We start from the raw sequence: 23,855 nt of genomic DNA on the forward strand, positions 1-23,855 counted from the left end.
GATAAATAATCTTCCTGAGCAGTTCCTCAGTACTAGTTTCTCTTCATCGCTTTGATTCTCATTTGTGTCTTTCCCTGATGTCTCCTGGTTTTATTAGTTGTTTATTGTTGTTGGATTCGTGTTTCTGTTGCCATCTATATCCAATAAATCTGCCACAAATTATTTTTTGCACCTTCATCTCTGCATTTGGGTCCTCAACCAACCAACCCAACCCTGACATGAAGACTCTGTTTCCACAAGGGCTCATATAGATAAATCCTCCTCGTCTTGAAATATGCCACAATTAAGGCTTAAATCCCAGGAGAGAAATAATTCAGATGAAAGATAAAACTTCAATACAAAAAAGAATCCAACTGCCACAAATCAAAGCATCTGCCTGCTTTTTTAAGCTTGTTGATTATTTAAAAGCTTTAAAGAATACTTAACTTGCATTGGGCTAGATCCTACATCATATTTTCAGTCCATGTGAGATTTAATTTAATAGTTTTCTCAGTTTTTGATTTATTCTAAAACCAAGTTGTGATCTAGGCAGTACTCCTGAAACAGCTTTAGGTTTGAAAAGAGTCAAATGTATGACTCCCTTTGCTTTTTTTTTTATTTCCTCTTACAAGAAGCAAAGTTTGCTCATATCCATGAGTGGACAGTGTGGATAATCCTCACTCTTTGCTTGAAAGAGTTCATGAATAGTAAGCAGATGACTCAGATGTCCACCTAATTCCATGTAAGACGCTTGGTGTCAAACACCTAACATCAGCTTTCAGGTGCTGCTCTGATGATAAATACCTTTTTGTAGTTGCTGAAGTGAGACAAAGTGGATTAAAGGGGGGAATTTAGAACACTAATAACAAATTAATGGTGTAAATATCTAAACTCCTTAATTTTATTCCCTTTATCTGATTTACCGTAATAATTACTGTCTATTAAAAAAAGTGTAGAAGATTAGGTACATTTTCACTTCCGGTCAAATCACGTTATCATATGAGGGTTTTTGTTTTCCTAATAGCATAGAAGAAAAATAAAAAAATTTTCTTGAATTGTTTGGAAATCATATATAATTAGTATGTTAAAAATACAACCACAAACCATTTGTTATCTTTAAAGCACATCAGCAGTCATGTTCAGTAGTAGCCATTTAAAATTTCCCCACTTTTCTTGATGGGTCCTTGGTTGGTCCTTGGCTGGTCCCCTAAGATTCCTTTTTTTTAACATCAATCTTTGTACTAAAATTTTCTTTCTGTCATGATTTGTGGACTTTCAAGCTGTAAAGAGAGGCATCATCTCCTGGTCAGACACTGTAATTCAGTGAAAGGGTGGAGTCAGAGTACAAAAATATGCACGCCCAGGAGAAGGAGGGGGTCACTCCAGTGGCTGGAAGTTGGCTACCATTCGGCTGGCATTTGGGAAGAGCTGTTTTGAATTCCTGCTACTGTACTGCTGCTTTTCATGCTGCACTGTTTGTCTGATCGCAGCATTTAATTCATTTTAATGTGAGGAGTCTTTAACAATATATATTTTCAAGTCTGTGGTATTTTCAGTGATTAGTATTGTAAATATCGAAATGTGAGAATCAGAGTGTTCAGTCCGTTTTAACACCAATTGAATGGGGAAGAAAGACTAACATTAGTCTCAGAATTCCTTCCTGCCTAGGGTCAAACCAGAGTCTCTTCAGATGCAGCCAGATGTTTGCTCAGATGACTTTGCTAAAGGATCGTGACAAATAATCCCATTCCAAAGGACATTCAAAAACATACAGATTTTAAAAAAAGTCTCCCCAACAATTATAGAAAAAATGGTTTGTTTGTTCTTTTAAATATCAAATGCAGAGATATGTTAGAGGACAAAAAAAGTTAATTAATATTTTAATCCAATAGACTCCACATAAAAAAAAGAAATTAAATTAGGTAGAAAAATTATTGGTTTTCATGTCTTACTCTAAATGATATTTTCTGTAAATTCCCCATCATCCACCTCTAAATATTTTCTAATTGGATTTAAATTAAGTGTATATGTAGGATGGTCCAGAATAGAGGTTTCCAGATTATTCTGTTAAAGAGCTCTTTTTAAAAAAATGCATTACGAGTTGAACAATTTCCCTGCTGTAAACCTAGTGATGAGCCCATGGATAAGGGCCTTCTATCCAGGAAAGACATGCTGCAACATATGATATAGCCAGTTTTGCTTTGACCTTTCTGCACAACCTGAAGCTCCATACTGTTGGTGCAATAACGGAAAAATCGATACACATCAACCAACTACCTTTACTAACTGAGCTGTGCTTAAAAAAAAACTAGTAAGATCTACCTGTTGTAGCTGTTACTTTGAAATCCATCAGAAGCATCCAAAAGAAATTTGTTGTCAGAGAATAACATTTTCTTACGCTTTTGAATGTCCATGTCTGTTTTTAAATTATACACTCAAAAGCTGCAAGTTTTCAGCATGATAAGCGATGTGGCCCTTGAAGGCTCGTGTTGTTTTCCTATCCATTTTCTGGTTATTGTGCTACTGTCAGCACCAAGAAAGTCAGTCTTCCCAGAGTGCTTACCGGATTCTCTGACTCAGAACAGGTGACATTTTTTTTTAGTCTACCACTTGACTTTTTTGTGCCATAACCCTCAGGATCTATAATAATTTCAAAATGACTGTCTTACTGAATCCAACCTTGGCAGAAATGGGTCATCGCAAGAGGCCTTTCTTGTGCAGCTCAACTCTCTTGACACATTTAAAGATGGAAAGTGTTTTGCGCCTTTGCTTTCAGGAGGTCATGCAGCATAAATACTTGACATAAAATAACAAGTAGATCAGATTTTTGTGCAGATTTTGGCTATTCAAGAATATAGTTTTTCAACTTTTCATCAGCTGATTAAAAGCTTGTTTAAACACAGTATTAATCAATGAATCTTTTCATACATCTTTGAAATTGTCCAGCTGCATGAAATGAAAATGTTTTAAATTTCTTACTTAGTCTTTAGAAAGAGATGTGATATATATATCAGTTGTTTTTAAAGACATTTGGATAATCATTTATTTAGTTAAGTTATTTATTCAGAAAAGGTTTTGAAAACTATATCACAGAGAGGAAAGTTGCCCCACAATCTACCTGTAAATATTATCCAAGTAACTTGTATTCTGAGACACAGAGTCGTTTTTAAGGATTTAATGTCATTAATTCCCTCTTCTGCATTGCTGCTGATGCTAAGGTCTGTTTAATCTATGTTCATTACAAATGTCCTTGGTGGTTGACTTCATGCATCTACATAGATTCTCCCTTTTTTATCCACTTATTCAATGACCAGGTGTTTCTCATGTGTAAAAGCATGGTCAGGTGATAACCATGGGAAGGGAAATCGACTGAGCACACATCCTCCGACTCTGATGGAGCAGATTTTTTTTTTATTATTATTATTTTACTCCCTCTGTTTAGATACTTGAGCTTTTAGGTAGTTAATATCTGTATGGAGTACCAGGTATGCACTATCCATCTTAACATTACTTGAAAGGAGAATCAATTTAGATTAAAATCTTGTACCTCATTGTCTGTCAGTAAATTACTTAAATTATTTTTGGGAAGATAATTTCTTTACTTGTCCTGCTTATCCACTTTAAAATTAGCATGTGATTATAAGGGAAATATCTTTTTGTCAATATAAATTATTCATTATACTTTCATATAAACATATAAACAAATATATTATAAATTGATATAATCTCCAAGTGCTATTTAAAATGGAGCCTAGGCGGAAGTTCAACTGAAGAAACTCTTTGTTTTCCATACACCCATCCGCGACACAGCCAATCAGCTTTGAACAACGCCTCCACGATAGCCAATCGGCACCCAAAGCTCATCTTGAAAGGCCTCCGATACACACCTGTCTACTCCTGTGCGCAGGCGGCGGATGCGCTGTGACTTCATTCAGATGACACCGTTTCAACCCACTTCCATCCCCTCCTCCACCTTCGTAACTAAAGCTTCATCAGAGTGTCATTCCTCTGGGACACTTACTGCGTTCCCTGTCTCATCTTTACCGGTCCGGCAGAAGACCGCCATGTGTAGCCTGGTTCTGCCAGAGGTTTCTTCCCAACGGGGAGTTTTTTCTCTTCACTGTCGCTTTATTCTTGCTCATCATGAACAGGTTCTCTCAACCTGGGTTATCCAACTGGACTTCCGTCTTCCAGATCCCTGAGTGAAGCTCTAGTATCAGCTCACGCAGTCCACTGGATCTCCCCAAAAGCTCAGCATACCATCTCCCTAACCAAAAGTCTACAGACTGACCAACTTCATCTATTTCCACTCCACCACAAGTTTCAGGCCTGGGGGGAAACAGCCCTATTCTTTGCTCCTGTTCATGCATATCTATCAAAATTAACTGCTATGTTTCCTGCTGAGTTCTGAGCGCCAAAAACAAAGTAATTGTATCAATAAATTTATCCTAATTGTCTTTTCTCTTTGTGTGAGTTTTTTTCAGATTGAAATAGCACTTAGTACGAACTAATTAAAAATGCCACAACAGTAATGCCATCATCTGCTTTCTATCTTCCCAGCTTTTAGCTCTGCAATCCATTCTCTAGACGGGGCAACGCAGCGCAGCGACTTTGTCTCGATCCTGAGGGAGTTCGGGAACCACTATGTACAGGAGGCAGTTTATGGCTTCCAGGAGTCCTGTACCATCTGGTACCCCAACAAACAAGTCCAGAGACAGCTGTGGCTGGAGTACCAGGACATCAGCAAAGGTAGGACATTAAACTTACACACTGTGTACGTCATTTGATTTTGATACAATATATGCTTTAAAAGAAATAAAAGAGCTGGTGTGCTAAGCTTCGGCTTTGTGATTAAATGGTGTTGATTCTGACTAAAATTTGTCCACATTTGAAAATATCCGGAACAATTTTTCACTTCTTGAATAATCGTGTCTTTCAGACGACAGTAGATTTTATTTTCAACTTACCTTGTGAAGCTCTTCAATCTATGCATACTTTGTTTGGCTCAACAATGTTCTTTAACAACCTAAAGCTTTTGACCTTACCAGAAAATGGTGTATTTTCGTTGTTTGATACAGCAACTATTTTTAGTTTTAAAATAGCCTTTTGAAAGCATATAGTAGCCGAGCAGACAACCTACTCTACTGATCAGAGTCCAAGTTTCTTGTCTACTTTCATGCTTGAAGTTCTGCTAACTGTGCCTTGTTTAACGTAACGATTTATCTATGTACTGTAGGCAACAGCTCTGTGCTTGTCAGCAGTTCTTTTATCAGGGAAGATCAAAACATGTTTGTGTGGTTTGCTGTGACACACGACAGTGCAATGCCACATTGTGGTCATTGATCAGTGTTGCTTTGAGGTAAAATCTGCACTATTACAGCTCAAGTAGTCACACTAAATGGCAAACAATCAAAAGAACCACTATCTAAGCTTTCCTTGAATTGTTAGTACATGTCAGCCATTCATCTGCTTCCTGCTGGTAGTTATTTATATTTTTTTATTCAGTAAGTCACAGCAGAAGTTTGTGTAGCCATTATCTGTTGGCGTTTTTCACCACTGTTATTTTCATACCGTCTATGAAATTCAGCTTGTATCATTGTTGATTGTTTAGCTTAGTCTGACCAAAAACAGTCTTTGTTTTACCTAGCCAAGGAATTTTTAAATATTAGTAAGCTTACCTATTGACAAAATTACATTACTAATACTTTCCGGGCCATCTAAAAACATGGTGTTTTGTCAACAGCTTCTTTCGTAGGTATAAGAATATTCATTCTTGGTTAACCATGTGTGAACTTTTCACCAAAGGTCCACAGGGATTCTGATGATCAATCAGAGCAATCAGAGTTAGTGCTTTTAGTACAACAATGAATTAGGTTAAATATTCTAAAACTATATTTTATAATCAACTCCAAGTAACAGTTTTTAATAATTTAACAAGGCCATACTGACAACAGGAACTTTATATGCTGGTAAAAAATACTTATTTTTTAGAGATCCAGTTAGCAAAAATATTAAATCAAATTCATTTTTACTGCATGTTTAGACTGACATGGTTATTAAAGCTTTAATCTACTAGGAATCACAGAGACATTTGTTCACACATTTGTTTGCACAGCAAGAAGGTCCTCGGTTGACATCATAGTCTCCGCAGGGACGTTTAGATGTTGTGCGTAGGTTTCCTACGGGATCCCTGGTTTCCCCTACCATGAAAGACATGCTGGTATGGTCTGGTCAGCCGTTAGTGGCGGCATGCTCAGTCACAACGAGCACAATCTATAAAATTCTGTGGTATATAGCCTTTTTTAAATCATGACAAATAAAGCACCTTTACTGATAAAATACTGTTAAATAACATAGTTTTGTTTTGGCTTCTCTTCATAATCTTCAGTTTCCAGGACATTGTTATTTTAGATACATCCAGGTTAAATATTTTCCAGAATTTTAAAAATTGCTTGAAAACTGGAAACACCAAAACAACAAATAATGTATTTTAGGAGGTCCTTTGCAATATTAATATTGTGCTATTATTGCTATGATGATGCAATGTTCACCTCTTACATACAAGTACAAAACTACATTATGTATGTTTTTCTTGTTACCATTTCCCAATATCATGACACATGCACCTGTGCTACAGCAGCTAGCCAAACAGAGAAACCACTGATAGTGCTTTAAAAACAAATGTAGATTTTCAAATTAAAAAGGAGCCTATTCAAATCTGTTTTTATAATTGAATGTACTTTCTGCAGGGTTAATAATAGGAGATTCCGTTGACTACTGCCGCCCAGTCCAGGGCATCTAAGCAGACAGATGTGACATGTTTGCTGTTAGATGCCCAGGTCTGGTCTGAATGAAGGAAATAAATCAAATCACACAAACAGTCAAACATTCTATGTTTGTTTGCCAGCAATTTATGTACAAACCTGTTTTCTGTAGAAAATTGATATCCTTCAGATAAAGGATGGTTTGTTAAAAGAACATGCTCTCATTCTACCAAGTCAAACATTTTTTAGAAAATGAATAAAAATGTTTGGGTTATGATACTGCATCTATAGGAATATATACTGATTTTATTTTTTGTTTGAGTCTGAGTGTCTGCTTGTCTACATGTTTTTTTTTTTTTTTTTTTTTTTTACAAAAATCTATCAAAAATTCCTTTTTTTGTCCTTTCAAACGGGAGCACTGTGATTACACTGGGCTGTGAGGCGATTTAATCGAAGTGGGTAAATATTTCAGCTTGGCCCAGGACCATCTGTTTCAAGGAACACAAAATTGATTCCATTGGCAAAAACTTGGAATTCGAGTCATCTTTCTTAATCTCTTCCCGCCATCTTGGAAACATCCTGCCCTTTTGCAGGGAGTAATGAGCTCACTGGAGAGTTTGATGATCCATGTCCCCACCCTTTGCTCCAAATACAAGATGTGCCTGACTGCAGCTTCCTGCCACCATATTCATGGGGAAGTCAGGCTGATCTTTGTCTGAATTCTTGCTGATTGGATCACAGATGTGTCCACTCCTTTTTGGTGTTGGTCTGCATTTATATATATATATATATATATATATATATATATATATATATATATATATATATATATATATATATATATATATATAAGGAAGGGTGTTTGAAGGGAAGTGTTGTGTTGAATTTATGGTCAAGTTCTATACTTATCAATGTCATTATTAGAAATAACTGAGTAAAAACATGCATCAGACCATGGTTGATAAATGCAAAAAAAAATATATATATATATGAATAAACTCTGTTCTCTAAATTTAAATTAAGATTCACATCATTTGTTTCCTAATGATCCACAAACCCGAAAAGCACACACTAAAATATATAGGGAGAGACAAATTCCTGTGGAAGTCAGGTTTGTGTAGACTTAGCCATAGCTCATTAACCGTGGTCAGTCAGTGGATGTGTTGTGTGTAGTGGTGGTGGAGGGTTTGTGCTGTTGGTCATGACGCCTTGTCCTGGTGATTAATAGCACTTTGTTCCTTTCTAAGGGATTTGATGTGAGTTTCCTATTGTCAGACACATGGCCTCAATTACCACACCAGAGATCAGACAAGAATAGCATGGCAGCCGCTACTGCTCCCTACACGTTTTCACAATTTATTACATTAAGAAACTGCATTTGATGTAGAAGTTGTTTCTGTTAGAGGTGGCTCCCTTTTGGAGGTTTAGTTAAGAAAGTCTCTCTGTTATCCTAGGAAATTATTTTGTTTTCTAAAAAAATCTAATTCTGATCTCTGATGACCTAAAATTATAAACAAAAGCAATATTGCTTTAGTTTATTTATACACCTTAAAAAAAATATAAAAACTCATTATGTAATAAATATATTGGTTTCATATTTTCCCTTACGAGCAGGCATATTTTTAAAATACATTCTTGAATGTAACGTAATGGTTGAAGGGCCTAGGGAAGCTGACCATGTTGCCTTCCCTTCTTCAGCTGCTCTGCACTAGTGGCGCGAAAATAGTGAATCCTTGTAACAGCTTAGCACGACATGTCTGCTAAGTGTTACAGCTGAAGGGACTTTATTGAAGAACCACATCATGGCGCTCTAATTAACCCAATATTGTGTCACCTTACATTGAACATTAAAATATGTTTACACTGTAGAATCCAGGAAAACAATTTAAACTCTAGAATGCTTTGAATCTTTAAAGTTATATATTATGTGTTTGTACAACATCAATATTTATATATTTTAGACATTTTTTTTAAAGGATATTGCTACAAGTTTAGTAAATGGAGCACTTTCCCGCTCTTGTGTAATATTTGCCAGCCAGTTACAAGCTATTGCTATTGCTAATTTTAATGCTACTGTAACAAAACCAAACATTCGTCTTAAAATTTCAGAAAAGACGCACCAACCTCTGCATTCCTTCTGACTCTCTTTGTTTCCTTAAGTCAATGTGTGTATTAAATTAATGTATATTTTAAATGAAAGTTAATGCTTTTATTTTTGCAGCACTCTTAATGTTTTGTTGATGTACTATTTTTGACATGTTAATCATTTCGATCAAAAGGTTGTAGCTGTGACCTTTAAGGAAGGCTTTATGTATACTGCCCAATTAACCATGTTACACTGATTTAAACTTCAGGAAATTAAAGGGGTTTTTATGCATCTTACTTTGGTTGGACTCTTGGCTTAAATAATGAGTGTTTATTGGGATAAAGAATGTGGCGTGCTTTTGCCACAATGTCAAGTTCTCATTTTCCCCAGGCTGTCTCTTTAATGAAAAAAATTAGCATTTACCAGGCAGACTTTTACAGTTGGGAATTCCAAGTATTGTCTATAGTGTCTTTTTTTTTATTTACCTTAGCCTTTTCCCAGGATTGAAACAATTCCTCACTTTGTGCTTCAATTTCTCTAAAAGGCCATGGGACATTTATTTAAATCAACCTGAAAAAAATGCACTACATCTTCAATACAGTGGGTGGTACTAATAACAATACACAATATGCTTTACTCTTACTGTAACTCCCAGTACCATATAGCTTAATTATTTTTACGTGTTTGTGTGGACTACTTTGGCAAATGAAATTGATTTGGATAATGACAGCAGTACCATAAATGTGTGCCAGCTGATAATTCAAACATTTTGTCACCAAAACTTAGATTTATTTTTTTTTATTTATTTTTTTTTTATGTCTGGACAACCAGTGGCCTTGCTTAAATGTTGATGGTCTAATTCTTTTTTTTTTTTTTTTTTTTTTTTTGGTCTAATTCTAACCCCTAGTTTTGTTTTGTTGAGTCTTTTTGCCCATAAAGTTTGTTTTCCCATGCCTTGAAAGAGCAGATAAGCAACAGAATAAAGACTGATATTGTACTCTTGCCTTTCAAAGGGATTAAAATGTTCAAAGTTATGAAAAAAGCTTATCAAGAATCGCATGGGCAGCTAAAAAAATTTACCCAGAAATGTCTGAAATGTTTTTTTTTTTAAGAAGATCACTGAACAGTGTCCCTTTTCTTTCACAACTTGTGGGCTTGAATATGATTAGCCAAATTTACTTTACCTCTTATGTTTACTGAGTGACCTGTCAATGAAAATTTGCAGAATTTGCTTGAAAACAGCTTCAGATGCACTGGAGATAAAGTATGTCAGAATCATCTAACAGCAATTTAAAGTGCAATATTTTTCACTAGCAGAAAGTGACATCACTGAGCTTGCTAAATGTCAGATTAAAAAAAATGCTGATACAGGTTTTTATACAACAAAAGGTTTTTCTGAAGTAAACAGGGCAGTCAGCATTGCCTCCAAGAATTAAATGTCTTTGTATTTTTATTACATTCTACTCATTACTTTCTTTTTCAATTAAATCACTTCAATCTCATTCATCCTCCTTCCTAACCCTCAGTTCCCTCCTTCACTGAGCGATGTGTCAGCCCTTAACCAGTGTCCTGTTCTGCTTTGTATGGTGATGTGTGTAGTGTGACCGTCGTGCTAGAAACAAGGTAAAAATAGATGCTTCGTTTATCCTATTAGGGACTGTCATTTTAACGCAAATCCTTCCTGAAGTAAAGAATTGTTGAAATGAGAGAGCAAAGGCAGGGATGTGTTGAAGATGAGATGAAAAGACTTGGGAGAAATTATATGTTGGCAGGCCTGACCTGTTAGACGCTTGTACACAAGCACACAGCACAAACACCTCAGATTAACACCACCTGCCTGGCCAAGTTATCGCGCTGCATTGTGCTGTTAGTTTTTACATGCTCAACTACAGACACCTCAGTATACATGCCTTAAGTCTAGGTATGTAGTGCAAAAATGTCCATTTAAAAATAGCCAAACAACAGTAAAACTAAAAGGCATATCTATGTAATGCTTATTTTCATAGTGCCCTTCCTATATGGAGCATAAAGTTTTGCAGCACTCATTTCCCAACATTTGGCTGTTTGAAAATATTCTAATTGTAATAAAACATAGATCCATGTGAGCTCTTAATTACCGCCCATCATTCTTCATTTACACAATAATGTTGGGAAAGTAAATTTGGGAAGCATTAAGCAATATAACATTTAAGCAAGTTACTACAGTTTCTACTGTAGTATCCAGACTGACTAATTACCCAGCTTATATCATCTCTATTATCTTGTTACTCTATAAGGGAAAAAAAACACAAATTTACTTAAAAGAAAGAAAACAGAATTTTAGTACCGTACTAATAAAATGTTTACTTTTGCCTATTTGAAAACATTGAAATTAAGTCTCTTTATGATATCTTTACATTGGTATGATAACATTATTACCTGGTCCAATACCAACCTACATCCACCTGAGGCTAGACATTGTATTTATATTTATTAATTTATATTTATAATATATTTATTTATATTTTAATTTTAAACAGGAAACTTGTGTGAAAAAAATTACGTAAACAAGGATTTTTACCTCACTTAAGTGTTGGTCATCGGTCATTTACACTTTGGTAAATAAAATCTTTACGGTTACCAAACTTAGGTTTCAAAATCATGCAAGAAATGTTGGGGAACTGAATTAATTTTGTAAAAAGCTAAACAGTCAGTTAATTTAATTGTTTTTTTTTTTTAATCAATATATGTATAAAAACTAATATGGTAACCAGTGGTAGTTTTGTTGCTGCTAACATAACCGCATTCCCCAGATGAGTAGAAACACTGTTGAAGCTTTTATGTGGCAGATATATATTGATAGTAGTGTCTATCACACTTCGTTCACACATCGCCTTTTTCATCCATCCCATATGTCTTATAGCTTATTGCTCTATTAGAGATGTTTTCAAGTAAAGCATGAAATAAGAGTCAGAAAATGTTAAATATGTTCTGATAAAATGTCACCTAGTCAGCCTTTAGCCTCAGGCTATAAAGTCTGCTATAAATATTCTTCTTATTCAGGTTAAGGCTCAAGCCGTACACTTTTTTTTTTTTTTTTTCCAAGCGCAAACTGCTAACAATTTTAAGTTCTGGTACAGGACCCTCCTCACTTTATTTTTTTGGTCTGGAACCTCAGGGGGATTTTTAATGTCCAACACTTCATGAAAATAGGCAAAACAAGTAGACAAAGTAAAATATATATATAAAGAAGGTAAAGTAATATAACAAAATAAAATTTAAAAGTGAAAAGGGGACACCTTTTTAAATAGGAAAGAATAATAATGCAGTGCAATTATTATTATTGAAAAGCTTATCAAGGCCACATTCCCTCCTGCTCAGAATTATTGTGCAGAGTTGGTTTTCTCAGGTAAACATGTAGTTTGCATTAGACAAAGACATTAGCGATTTATAAGAACAAAAAAAAAATTATTTTAAGTGTGGGGCACCTCCCATTAACAAAACAAAGAAAATTAGGTGGGGAGTGATAGCAATCATTCCTTATATTTACACGTAAAACAATATAAACCAATTTATATTGTCTTCATTCGGAAACCAGGATGTTTTGCTGTTTCTAACAATCACCAAATATAATTTATACATTCAAACCATAAAGCAGAAAATTACATCCTGTATATTTCGTACTTTTCTTTTGTCTTTTTGGAGCCGATAACTACTTCATACGGAGAAACTAAAAACACCCTTAAAAACAAATAAAGCCCTTGATCAATAAAACAAAAATAACATCAGAGTCTTAGTAATGATTGAAATACTGCTAAATAATGGCACTGAACCTTATTTCACTTCATTTTTTAAAAGTAAGATTTTACTTTATGCTTCTAATAAAAATAAAACACTCTTTAAAACTAATTTGTAATTGTAATTGGTGAGTAGGACATAATGTACTGTGCTGCATTGTGTTGTGTGTCTCAAATAACAGCGGTAAAAGCTCTTGTGACATCCACAAATGACTGTAATTCAGAAAATGTAATAAAACCTCAACTTTATTGAAACAAAACAACAGCTTTTGAATTCAGTATCAGATAATTTACTTTAAATAGCCAACATTTAGAATATGTATATTCTTATATGTATGTGCAGTTATGTGAATGCTGTACATTTATTTAAATTTGGTGTGGAGATATTCTAATACAACTTATTCCACCTTTAATCATGCTAATGAGTTTATTTTTGTTAGCTGCCAGAGAAGTAATTAGCTATGGGAAAAAAATAGTGGAGTAAAATTTCCTGGTAAACAGATTATTGGCTCTGATTTATAATTTTTGATAACTGTATTTTTCAGTGACATCTCCCTGAAAAGTCTGAGAAATTCAGTCGAATATACGTATAGCTTGTTAGAATTGAAGTTGTAGAGGCGAGTGGGAAGAGGTAAAGCAGAAAGTTGTTAGGTGATGGTTGGAGTGTTGGGGAAAAAGAACTGACAAAGAGCTGCCTTACAGAAGGGAGGGGATAAAAGACTGGAGAGACTTTCAAAAAGAGCTGAGGAGAGCATATTATAAATAGCAGAAAAATGGTGTGATATGGAGAACCAACAGTGAAGGAGCTGTGGAGAGGAGATGAACACAGGGGAAGCTGTTATATGGCGGCAACAGAGAACATCCGAGAAGGTGTGGGTGAAGGTGTTGGAGCAGATGTCATCCATCCATAGAGAGGAGACAGGGTGATAAATGCCCTCTGCCTGTTCAGTCACTAGACAATTACAGACAGACATGCAGCAGATGTCTGCCAACTCAGAATATTCTGTCCTTAAATGTTTCCACCTTGATGAGTGTTAGAACCTTTCTTATGGAACCTGCTCATCTATTCTAATAAAAAAAAAGTTTTTTATTCATTCTTGTAAAAATGGGTTTAGCTCAGCGTATTTAGTGAAAGAGACCTGTACCATCTTAGCTTGCTGGTGAAGACCAGAAACAGATTGTTTGCATGCTGTACCAGGAAAGGTTAAATGGAAGTGTTGGCTTTAAAAAAAACTCAGAGGTTTTTTTCTTTACTTATTAGTCACAACATCATTATGTGAAAATAGGAGATCCATATTTACTTCTCCTAATTTGTAAATTAAGTAATAAATAATTTGATATATGTTATTTACTGTACTGTATTTACAGTAACATTGCTAACTATGATTACAAAAGAACGTTAGTGTTTTTCTTAATTCTCATACTATAGAAAGTAAAACATGAACACAAACTTTACAACATTGCCACAATTAACCTATTTTACAAATTATAAAATAAAATTCAACATCTATGCTCTTAATTTTTCATTTATGTGTTTATGCTTTTCTACTGGTGTAATGTTTAATTTTATGTAATAGATTAACAAAAAGAAGTGCATTATTATAAAGGTCGTAGCTAAAATGTTTTCATGAACACAGTTCCTTTTTTAGAAGTAATACATCCTCAGAACGTTTAGAGGGGTGCAGAATAAATGTATTGTTTACTGTAAGAAAATATATTTTTTTTATATAAATAATTGATTATGACGTCTACAGCAAAGGATCCCGCACTGTAAACAATAATAGATTTATTGTATTATTGCTTATTGCTGCTCCATTCTAGGTTGAAATCATGTAAGATGTTGCAAAGGCGTTGCCATATCCTAGTAGCGTTGCCATAGACCTTAGAAATTGTTTCTTTTCTTACATCTCTTACCCCAAAATCCCACATCCTCCATAATCCCCAGATTCCAGATCCTCCGTAACCGCTCCGCCCCGCTCATGTACGACAAAATAGTAACTACAAATTATAGCATAATTCTTCAAAAAATAAGAACTTTTAATTAAATTATTGGTTACAAACTACTGGTACTTCAACATACCAGGAAGCAGATTTTTCATCTCGATTAAAATATTTAGATTTTAATCGAGATGATTCATCAAATCCAGTCACAACAATATCCAAGACTGCATCTTACAACTTCAAAAGAAACTTCTTATCGCAGGCATGGATGAAATGATGCTGAGTTTGAAGGTAGAGAACAAACAAAGTTTGTATGATCGTAATTATCCTTATTTCAAAGACCCACAACGAAAGAAAATGTTTGCACAGAAGCTGCTGGTGGGTTTTAAATATTTAAAACTGTATTAAATAAAGCGTCCATTACCTCGTATTGTTCATATGAATTAACAAATAATAATACCTTGCATGCTCTCATCAAGCTCCAAGGAACTCAGAGCAGAGCAAGACGGGACGAACACCCAAGACTGTAGGCATTGATTTGCGCAGGCGGTCTGGGACAGAGTGGGATGGCTACCAAGGATGCTGGAAAAAAACAAACAAAACAAAAGAAAAACAAGGTTGAACATTAGTCAAGCTTATAAGTAATGGTGAAGCTTTAAAGAAGCAAAGGGGCCTAAAACAGGTCTGTTCTTCTAAACTGTAAGGGCTAATGTTAATGAAAGGTTGACATCAGCAACTAGCTGGCAAACTGCAGGAAGTAAGAGCGTGAGCATGACTTTTACTCCTCCTGAACACATACTAATTGGGAGGAGTGAAACTTGCAGTTATCAACTTTAAGTTGAAATAAATATATGGTTTTCAAAAGTTGGAAAAAGTGCAGCATTTGTATTCACTACTACCATAGTTTTCTTTGCAGGACCATGTTTTGATAGAATTATATATTTTGAAGGTATGTGTTTACTAGGGCTCAATTACAGACAGACAGTTTTGAACACACAGTTTTAAAATATTACCACATAAATTATTAGTTTAGCATCCTACAAAACTGCCCATGCCAAAAAAACATTTGCAAAATTCCTGCTCATCTTTATCCCTATCCAGGATGAAATGCTTTGGCAATTATGTATTTCAGAACAGTCAAAAATTTTAACTTTTAGATGTGCAAAGCCTGGGGTCATACACACAAAAAACTGAAGCAGTTTTTACAGAGTAACTTTACAAAACACTGACCGAGGAGGCTGAATACAGATCCATTGTTTACACTGGCTTAGCCTTATATATTCAAGGGGGTCTGATTCCTATATTTAGTAATAATATTGTCCTGATAGGCAAAAAGAGAACTATATCTTGTCAGGTTACAAGTAGCATACATATGAGATTTACAGTGAGATGTTCCACACAAATAAGGATATTCCAATACAGTCAGACCAAAGGTCAATTTAGAGAAACCAGTTTAATAGTCATGTTTTTGGAGTGGGAGAGAAGGCTGGATTACCTGAAGAGAATCCACATGTTCACAGGAACAGGATGGAAACTCAATGAAGAAAGACCCCAGGCTATGATTCATAGCAGGGACCTTCTTGCTGCAAGGCAGCAATGCCAACAACTGCACCTCCATGCTGCCCTGAATAAAAATGATTCTATCTTTGTTTTTAGAAAGAAATTTCAAAAAGCTCTTTTATTTTTTTATCCCCTTTCAATTTATGCAGCCCATTTTTCTGGTCTCGTAATCTCTTGTGAAGTTTATGGTTTAATGTTAGAAGTTGTGAAAAAAAAGAAAAACTAACTAAATGTTTCAAATGAAAATGACCTTCCTATACAACATCAAGTTTAGGCATGGGTGCAACACTCTCCACTCGTACACACACTAACCAACCATGATGTTCAACCGTTAAACAACCCAAATACACCCATGGATAATTAGTCCTGATTAAAAACGCAGTCAACCAAACAGAAAGTGTAAACGTGCTTGTCAGCAGGAAGCTTCATCAATTAATTAACAGCTGCGGTTACTATTAACAACGCCGTAAGAGCCAGTGTGAAGTCGTAGAAACAGCAATTCATTTACATTCCTCACAGCTTTTTCCTGCACCTGCAAGTACAACTCTTCTAGTTACAATTAACACCACACATGCAGGACTTGGTCTATAAAGATCTCTGTACCTTAAAACGTTAGTTTATTTGGTATATTAGTGTTTGACGACGTTTTGGAAGCTACCATGAAAGTGTAAGAAAGGTATTTTTTGCTTTAGCTCTGAGAAGTAATGTTTTTTTAGTAGACAAAGTAAAGACAGGCTGTTATTTTGGCAGTAGATCTAGATTCATATTTCTTTATAAATGTAGTGTCTTTACATTATCATTCCTATTAAATAACAATCATATTACTTAATAGTTACTTATTTTATGGTTTAGAAATCGATCCTGTTCTTGGCTGAAGCATCTATATTTTGTTATTTTCATATTGTAAACCACATTTTTATTTTGTTTTGCTACATTACTGTTCTACAAACACAATCAATTCATAAAGAACTTCTTTAAATGGTAAATGGACACGTCCTGTATCATTTATCTTCTTTAAATTTTTGCTGATAAGTATAATCAGGCTTTTATATAAGACAGTTCTTGATTTTACAGCTTACAGTGGATAATGCTCTACCGCAGTACTGACCTCTGTTGAATTCTGGATCATAACTTGCCCAGAAGTATTAGAATTATTACCTTCGTATATCTCTGGAGTGTAACACTGTCATGAAGATAATGACTTTTTAATGTGACTAGCTTACATAATGTCAGAATGGTAATATACAGTAGCAGACCAGAATTCTTTGATACACTTACATTGAGCACATTTTTTTCAGGACCATTTCTATATTAAAACACATTTTTCTGTTCATGACAGAATATTGATCAAGATCTGTTTTGTTATGTTCTGATCTATAAACTCTGAAACTGTATACTACTGTATCCCCAAGAAGTTGAACGACAATACAAAGAAGATGGAAATAAGGGATCTTAGCTTTAATATCAACAGTTTGGGACTTTTTTTTTTTTACAATCGGTCTGTTCCAGATATCCATCCATCCTTTTTCTATCACTCTTATCCCTTCTGGGGTCGCAAAGGTTGCTGGTGCATATCTCCAGCTGTCAATGGGCGAGAGGCGGGGTACACCCCGGATAGATCACCAGTCTATCACAGGGTAACACAGAGACAAACAGGACAATCAACCATTTACACAGACACTCACACTTAAGGATAAATCAGAGAAGCCAGTTGACCTTCCTCCCCCAATTTTTGGACTGGGTGAGGAAGCCGGAGTACCCAGAGAGAACCCATGCATGCTCAGGGAGAAGATGCAAACTCCATCCAGAAATACCCTGGACCGGGAATCGAACCCGGAACCTTCTTGCTGCAGGGCTGTTCCAGATTTGCCAAATGCAAATATTTTCATAAGAAATAATAGATTTAACATGTTGTTTACTGTAAATGAGTGGTGTTGTCACCATCCCCATGGTGTAGTGTTCAAATGAATTGACTGTAATGTACAGTAGGGGACCTGGGTTTGAATCGTGGTTGTGTCAGGAAGGACATTCAGCATATAAACTTTGCCAAATGTGAGAAGGTTTAAAGGACTGGCTGTGAAGACCCTTGAATATGGAAGCCGCTGAGATATAAAAAAAAATGATGTGTGGTTCTTAGGTAAGTAATTAGCACTATTTTTAATGTTTATCTTTATTTTGCTTTGTACATTTCCAAAGCATACAAACACACTTGTCGTATCTGAATGTTTATTTATCCTTTCTTATGTTTCTGCATTATTATTAGACTGTTGTGTTTGTTTCACTAAACAATGAGCTTAGCATGTATGATACGCCCATTGGGTTTTGGCCCTTACCCACCCTGTGGCCTGTGCTGTGTTTCAGATATTTATTTGCTTCTCGCTGCTGTGATTTAAAAAAAAAAAAAAGTCTGTTAACCTCCTGGAACTGCTCCAAAGCTTTAAACCGTAGGCCTGATTCCACCTCCCCTTGTGTAACCCCTATAGACAGTTTCTGTCAGCCATCAGAGAGTACTAATTTCACCCTGATTAGTCTGAGGCTGTAAAGCCCCGATTGCAACAAACCTCACTGCATTGTGAGTTTTGACTCTGAGAGCTTTTCTGTTGGGCTAAATCGCAGTGCGTCAGCTTTCACTTCTGAATAAATCCTTAAACTTTGCCCGCAACTGCTTATAACCCTGTTGCTGGTTCACCATTGTTCAATTCTGGGTCACTTTAATAGATAATCAAATTGCTTACTGGAAGCTCTCCACAAAAGCTGCAGTTCTTGAGATGCCCCAACCTAATCATCTAACAATCACGATTTGGCCAATGTTCAATTTTTTCATATCCTTAATATTTCCTATTTTTCCTTCTTCCAAAGCCTCCTCTTTAAGTATGAAATGTTCAGTAGCTGTCTAATATTTCCCACACGGTAACATCTACCTTGATAATGAGTGAAGGGCATTTTAAACAGTAAAGAATGAAGAGGTTGAGCATTAGAGGGAAGGATTATCTCACAGAAAATGAAATATATAAAGAATTAACTATAGCAAAAAAAAAGTGAATAAAGGATGGATAGAATATGATTCCTTCACCCTTTAATCCACCATTTGAAGTGCTTAATTCTTCGTGTCACATTCTTAAAAGAACAGAGTTGGCAGTCTCGACTGAATAAATCTTCCCCACACATATACACAATGAAAAAGCTGGCACCTTATAATCTACCATCACAGAGGTACTTGTGATTTATCTCACCTCTTCAACCAAACAACAGGTCTAGATGATTATAATTCAATAAACTGGAAAAGGAGAGCAGTATCGTGTATTGGCCCTGTCAGTGGTGGATATCTTGGAGTCAAAAACTGTCCTCCTTAAATCATCTTTCCACTGACCTCTAGAGCTTCACCAATCAGATCCCAGAAGTAGTAAAGGAACACATTTCTTTTTACTGATTTACAAGAAGAGTAATTATGAATTTAAGGCTGAATCAGTTTGTTTTTGTCTGTTAGACACTTAAGAAGTCTGATGGTTTTATGCATACAGCGAATGCCATGAAATATCCTATAAAATTACCCTCTGAGATAAGGATTGACGTTTTTTTGTAGTACAATCAGCCAAGGCGGTTGTGATCCGTTATGTATCGTCGCCCTTCAAGTGATGCTTTGAATTTTCCAATCATGCCTTACATGATCCTTTTCACCGTTACCACTTGAATACCTCGCTCTCCTCCACAGAAATTTAATTCAGCTCCCAGTCAGTCAAGGTCATCCCACAGATGTGATTTAAACATTTTATTCTCCTTGGTGGGAGAGTGGGGGAGCTGGCAGAAACAGCAGAAGGTTAGCCAGACTTGCCTCTGCTCTATTCCACCCTTTGTTTTGTTTTTCGACAAATATAAATAACAGGTTGACCCTGGTTTCTTATTTCAGTTGTAGGTGTTTTAGGGGTTTCTTGTCCTTCTATTTTATTTTTTCAGTTTATTTTTCTTCCTTCCTTTAAAAACGATTTGGCACAATACACTCTATTTCTCAGACCTCCTTTCTTTGGTCTATTGTTCTTCAGTTGATTTATCTATTATTTATTGGATTGATCATGCTGGATTTAATTACTCTTTCAAGTAAATGTATTGTATTGTAAAATAATTTATAAATTGTAATTCCCTCTAACTTGAGGATGACTATTTTGCACCATTATGATGGATGAATTAAACATTGATCCTACATATTACTTATACCTGATTTTTGTTTTTTTTCTGTAAATGTAAATTAAGTGAGGCCTTTAAGTTTGGTCACATTTCCAAGTCTAATTTTTACATAGTGTAGCTATGGTGACCACATGCATATATTTGTGATTAAGATGATTTATAGTAATAATTTAGGTAAAGATAGAAATTTGTTTGTTTATCTGTATTAGCTAGATTTGGTGTGTCAACAACTAAGCAACAAAAAGTTGGTAAACATCCAGATACTAATTATTATTACATTGCATACTGTATCCTAATGATAAAACACTAAGTACTTAAATACTTCAATGTATTTCATCTTATTTTATTCTGGACTTGTGAATGTTCTTGTAAAATTAATGATTTCTTCTTCCATCTTTTGTCACATAAGACACATCCAAGAACTTCTACTGAGCCTATTTGTTTAAAAAAATATATTTTTTATGTAACCTATCAAAATGATTAATGTTGATATTTTTTCTCTCTGTTCTCCCAGATTGAATAAAAATATTTTTTTAACTTAACTATTGCTATAGGATTGGCAAATTTGAATTAGTACCAGTTTAAATCACATATTATCTGGCTAGCTCTTGTTTTTTGACTTTAAACATGTAAAATTTTGTTAAAAGCATTTTCATTCCAGACATCAACAAATTACTATGTGCATTACAAATATTTTTGAGACAAGTGAATGAAAATATCTGAAGGTTTCAACTAACAAGACCATCATGTTCCTTATATGGGTTAATGTTTAGTGAAATATTCCATAAAATATGTTCACAGTTGTTGAAATGATCAACTTCTCCATTCGCACGTGTCTGAATTGTCCTTGTATCTTGTGGATATGTCATCATGTCAGGTCAAACTAAGAAAAAGAGAAATTTCTAGCATGAGTTTTTGTAGGTTTTTGCTAAAAAAAAAAAAAAAACAACAACAACAAAATAAAAACTTCTCTCTTTATTGCAACTTTTAAATTCTGAGTACATTTATGTAAGCTCCACTAAAGCAAAGCTTGATATCAATGTTTCTGCTTCTTTATTGCGGTTTTGTGGCTGTGCTGACACTTACTGAATACAGTGGAAAGGTTAAATGCATTTCTTTTTATTCTGAGAACACTTAATTTCAGCAAACCAATGGAGAGTACATATAGAAATCTGCACATATACCATCACATCTGTTTTTTATTATCACCCCCGATCCCTTTGGTACATCACCTTATTTCTACTAGTCAGTCTGATTCTAACGACCTCCATCTTGCTTCAGTACCCTCATATTTTTCATCCCTGATAAGGAATTGGACAATTTGTCCCAACAACATAGCCCTTCTGCTGCTCTGGCTCCCTTTCCCATCCATAACCCCCCTTTTAGTGACTGTCAGAGCATTGCATTGCTTAATCACATATAATTATTCTTGATGACCTCGAGGAAAAGACATTTATGTTGGTTTTATTGGTCTTACAGCAACTGAAAACAGGTTATTTCATCCTCTTTTCCAGTTTATTGAATTTGTACACAAACAAAAATAACTCATCATAATGAGTGTGGCTTTTATTCGATATTGATGAGGAAATGCAGTCTTATTGGTAAATTGACTTTTTGTTCAAATAGCATTAATTTCTCAGAGGATTAGTATAGACTGGACTTTGTCATCTTCTTTTCATTAACAAGAGATTAATTAAAGCGCCTTTGTGCGCTAAGTATGGTGTGTGTTGATTTTTTGAAAGTGTGTTTGTGTGTGTCAATGTCTCTGTGTGTATAGGTTTCCTTTGAAGGCATTTTCTCAAAATACAAAGTCTAGCTGGTCTATGATTTAATGAGGACATGTGACAAAAATATCTTTTCTGTAGAGAGGAAGCTGGAAGGAAAGAGTTGGAGAGAAAGAGAGAGAGATATCAAGGACATTTGGAAGAATATCTGTAAAGTCAGATGGGAAGTCTTAGTGGCAAATCCACAATCATACCCCAGTGTCTTCACAAATGTCTAAAAGCAGCAGCTTTGCCAGCCCTGTAAGCTGCTGCCTGTCTTGAGCTATTTTAATTACCAATCAAGGCGCTTTAAAGAGATATGTGTGTTTTGGTGATGCAGGATTCATCTTTCTTTTGCAGGATTAGTATAAATGTAGTAATGGTACTTAAGTTTTGTCACTTCCTTTAGGATTTCCCTTAAGAAAATAATCCCATTTGAGAAGTAATCTCTTACCACGATGCCTCCACATGCTGTTTAGGAAAGTGAGGGGTCAGAAAGGAAATTAAAGCTTTTAAACAAAACTAAAAACAAATACTTTCTGTAAATACTGTTATTAAATTACTGTTTGTGTGCCTTATCAATAGGCTTAATGTTTATTATGGCTTTTGTTTTCAAATCAAATGTTGGTTTTTGTGTTTTAAACACGGTTTACAAATCTAACACTAATAACACACTGTTTTTCTTTTAACATTTATCTTGCTCATTATAAAAAGCATACCTTTCTGCTTTAACAAAACATTAAAATGCCCTTAATGAGTTTTAAATAAATGAAATATAACTACAGTGAAGTAATTGATTAATTAAGTGTTGAAATTTCCTGTTTTTCATAACCTAAGCACATTGGTACTGTAACGTTTCATTCATCTAAACTATCTCTTTATCTCTATGTGAGCTACAGCGCTATAAAAAAGTATTCTCCTCCTCAGTTATGTTTTAGTTTTATTTTTATGTCACACAAACCCTTTTTAGATAATGAAATGCGTTTGATTACAAAGATAACCTGAGCAAATATAAAATCCTGCTTACAAATTATTTATTTTACTACATGAAAATGTGATCCAAACAAACATGACTCTGTAAATAAGTATTTTTTTTGTTAACACAATAGCAAGTTCACCTAGTTTGACAATAACCATCAAATCTGTTATTTCTGGCATGGTGTGTTCTACTGCTATGGTACTACAGAATAGTAGCATAAAGGAAATTGCTCTGACTCATCATTATATATTCATATCATCCAATAATTAACACATATAAGTTTTTTTAGCATAGTTTGTATTTTTCATGGTCATAGCACATACCTAAGTTAGATCCTACTGCATAGCTTGATTAAACCCTTAATTTTAACAACTCAGAGCAGGACTTGCTGGTGTGCTTTCAGGCATTCTCCATCGACATGTCCCAAGTGGGCTTAAACTAAAGATAACAAACTTATTCTATTAGGGGATGTTGTGCCGAAGGATTTTCTTTTATAGAACATAATATATTGCAGTAATCTAGGTACTGAAACAATTATTTAGCTCCATACTGTTACTATACAGGCACCATGTTTGACTAATTGTACAATGTTTTTTTGTGATCCTTTGTGTTAGTTTAATCCCAGACTTAGCGGGACACACATATTCAATGTTATTGCAATCTGCACTAAGAGCAAAACTAAATTCTAAGGAACAATTTCTTTGAAATTATTTTGTTAACCGGCTGGAGACTGATTGATGATTGTGACTTTGCATGAATGAATAAATGAATGCATTTTAAAGGTCTTTGGAGTCAACTGATTTAAAAAGTGGCTATATAAGTACA

The 23,855-nt window shown here is 34.9% G+C and overlaps 1 protein-coding gene across 1 annotated transcript in view; it reads left to right on the forward strand.

Moving 5' to 3' along the window:
• Positions 1 to 23,855, forward strand: part of astn1 (astrotactin 1) — a gene marked incomplete at its 3' end in the record, with an annotated part of 379,756 nt that overhangs the window by 264,358 nt on the left and 91,543 nt on the right. Inside the window, exon 17 of the mRNA XM_015384050.1 lies at positions 4,540 to 4,728. Coding sequence (XP_015239536.1) covers positions 4,540 to 4,728 — 189 coding nt within the window. The remainder of the gene's footprint in view (positions 1 to 4,539; positions 4,729 to 23,855) is intronic.

Source organism: Cyprinodon variegatus, unplaced genomic scaffold (assembly GCF_000732505.1).
Source record: "Cyprinodon variegatus isolate N-32 unplaced genomic scaffold, C_variegatus-1.0 Scaffold301, whole genome shotgun sequence".
NCBI classification, from domain to species: Eukaryota; Metazoa; Chordata; class Actinopteri; order Cyprinodontiformes; family Cyprinodontidae; genus Cyprinodon; species Cyprinodon variegatus.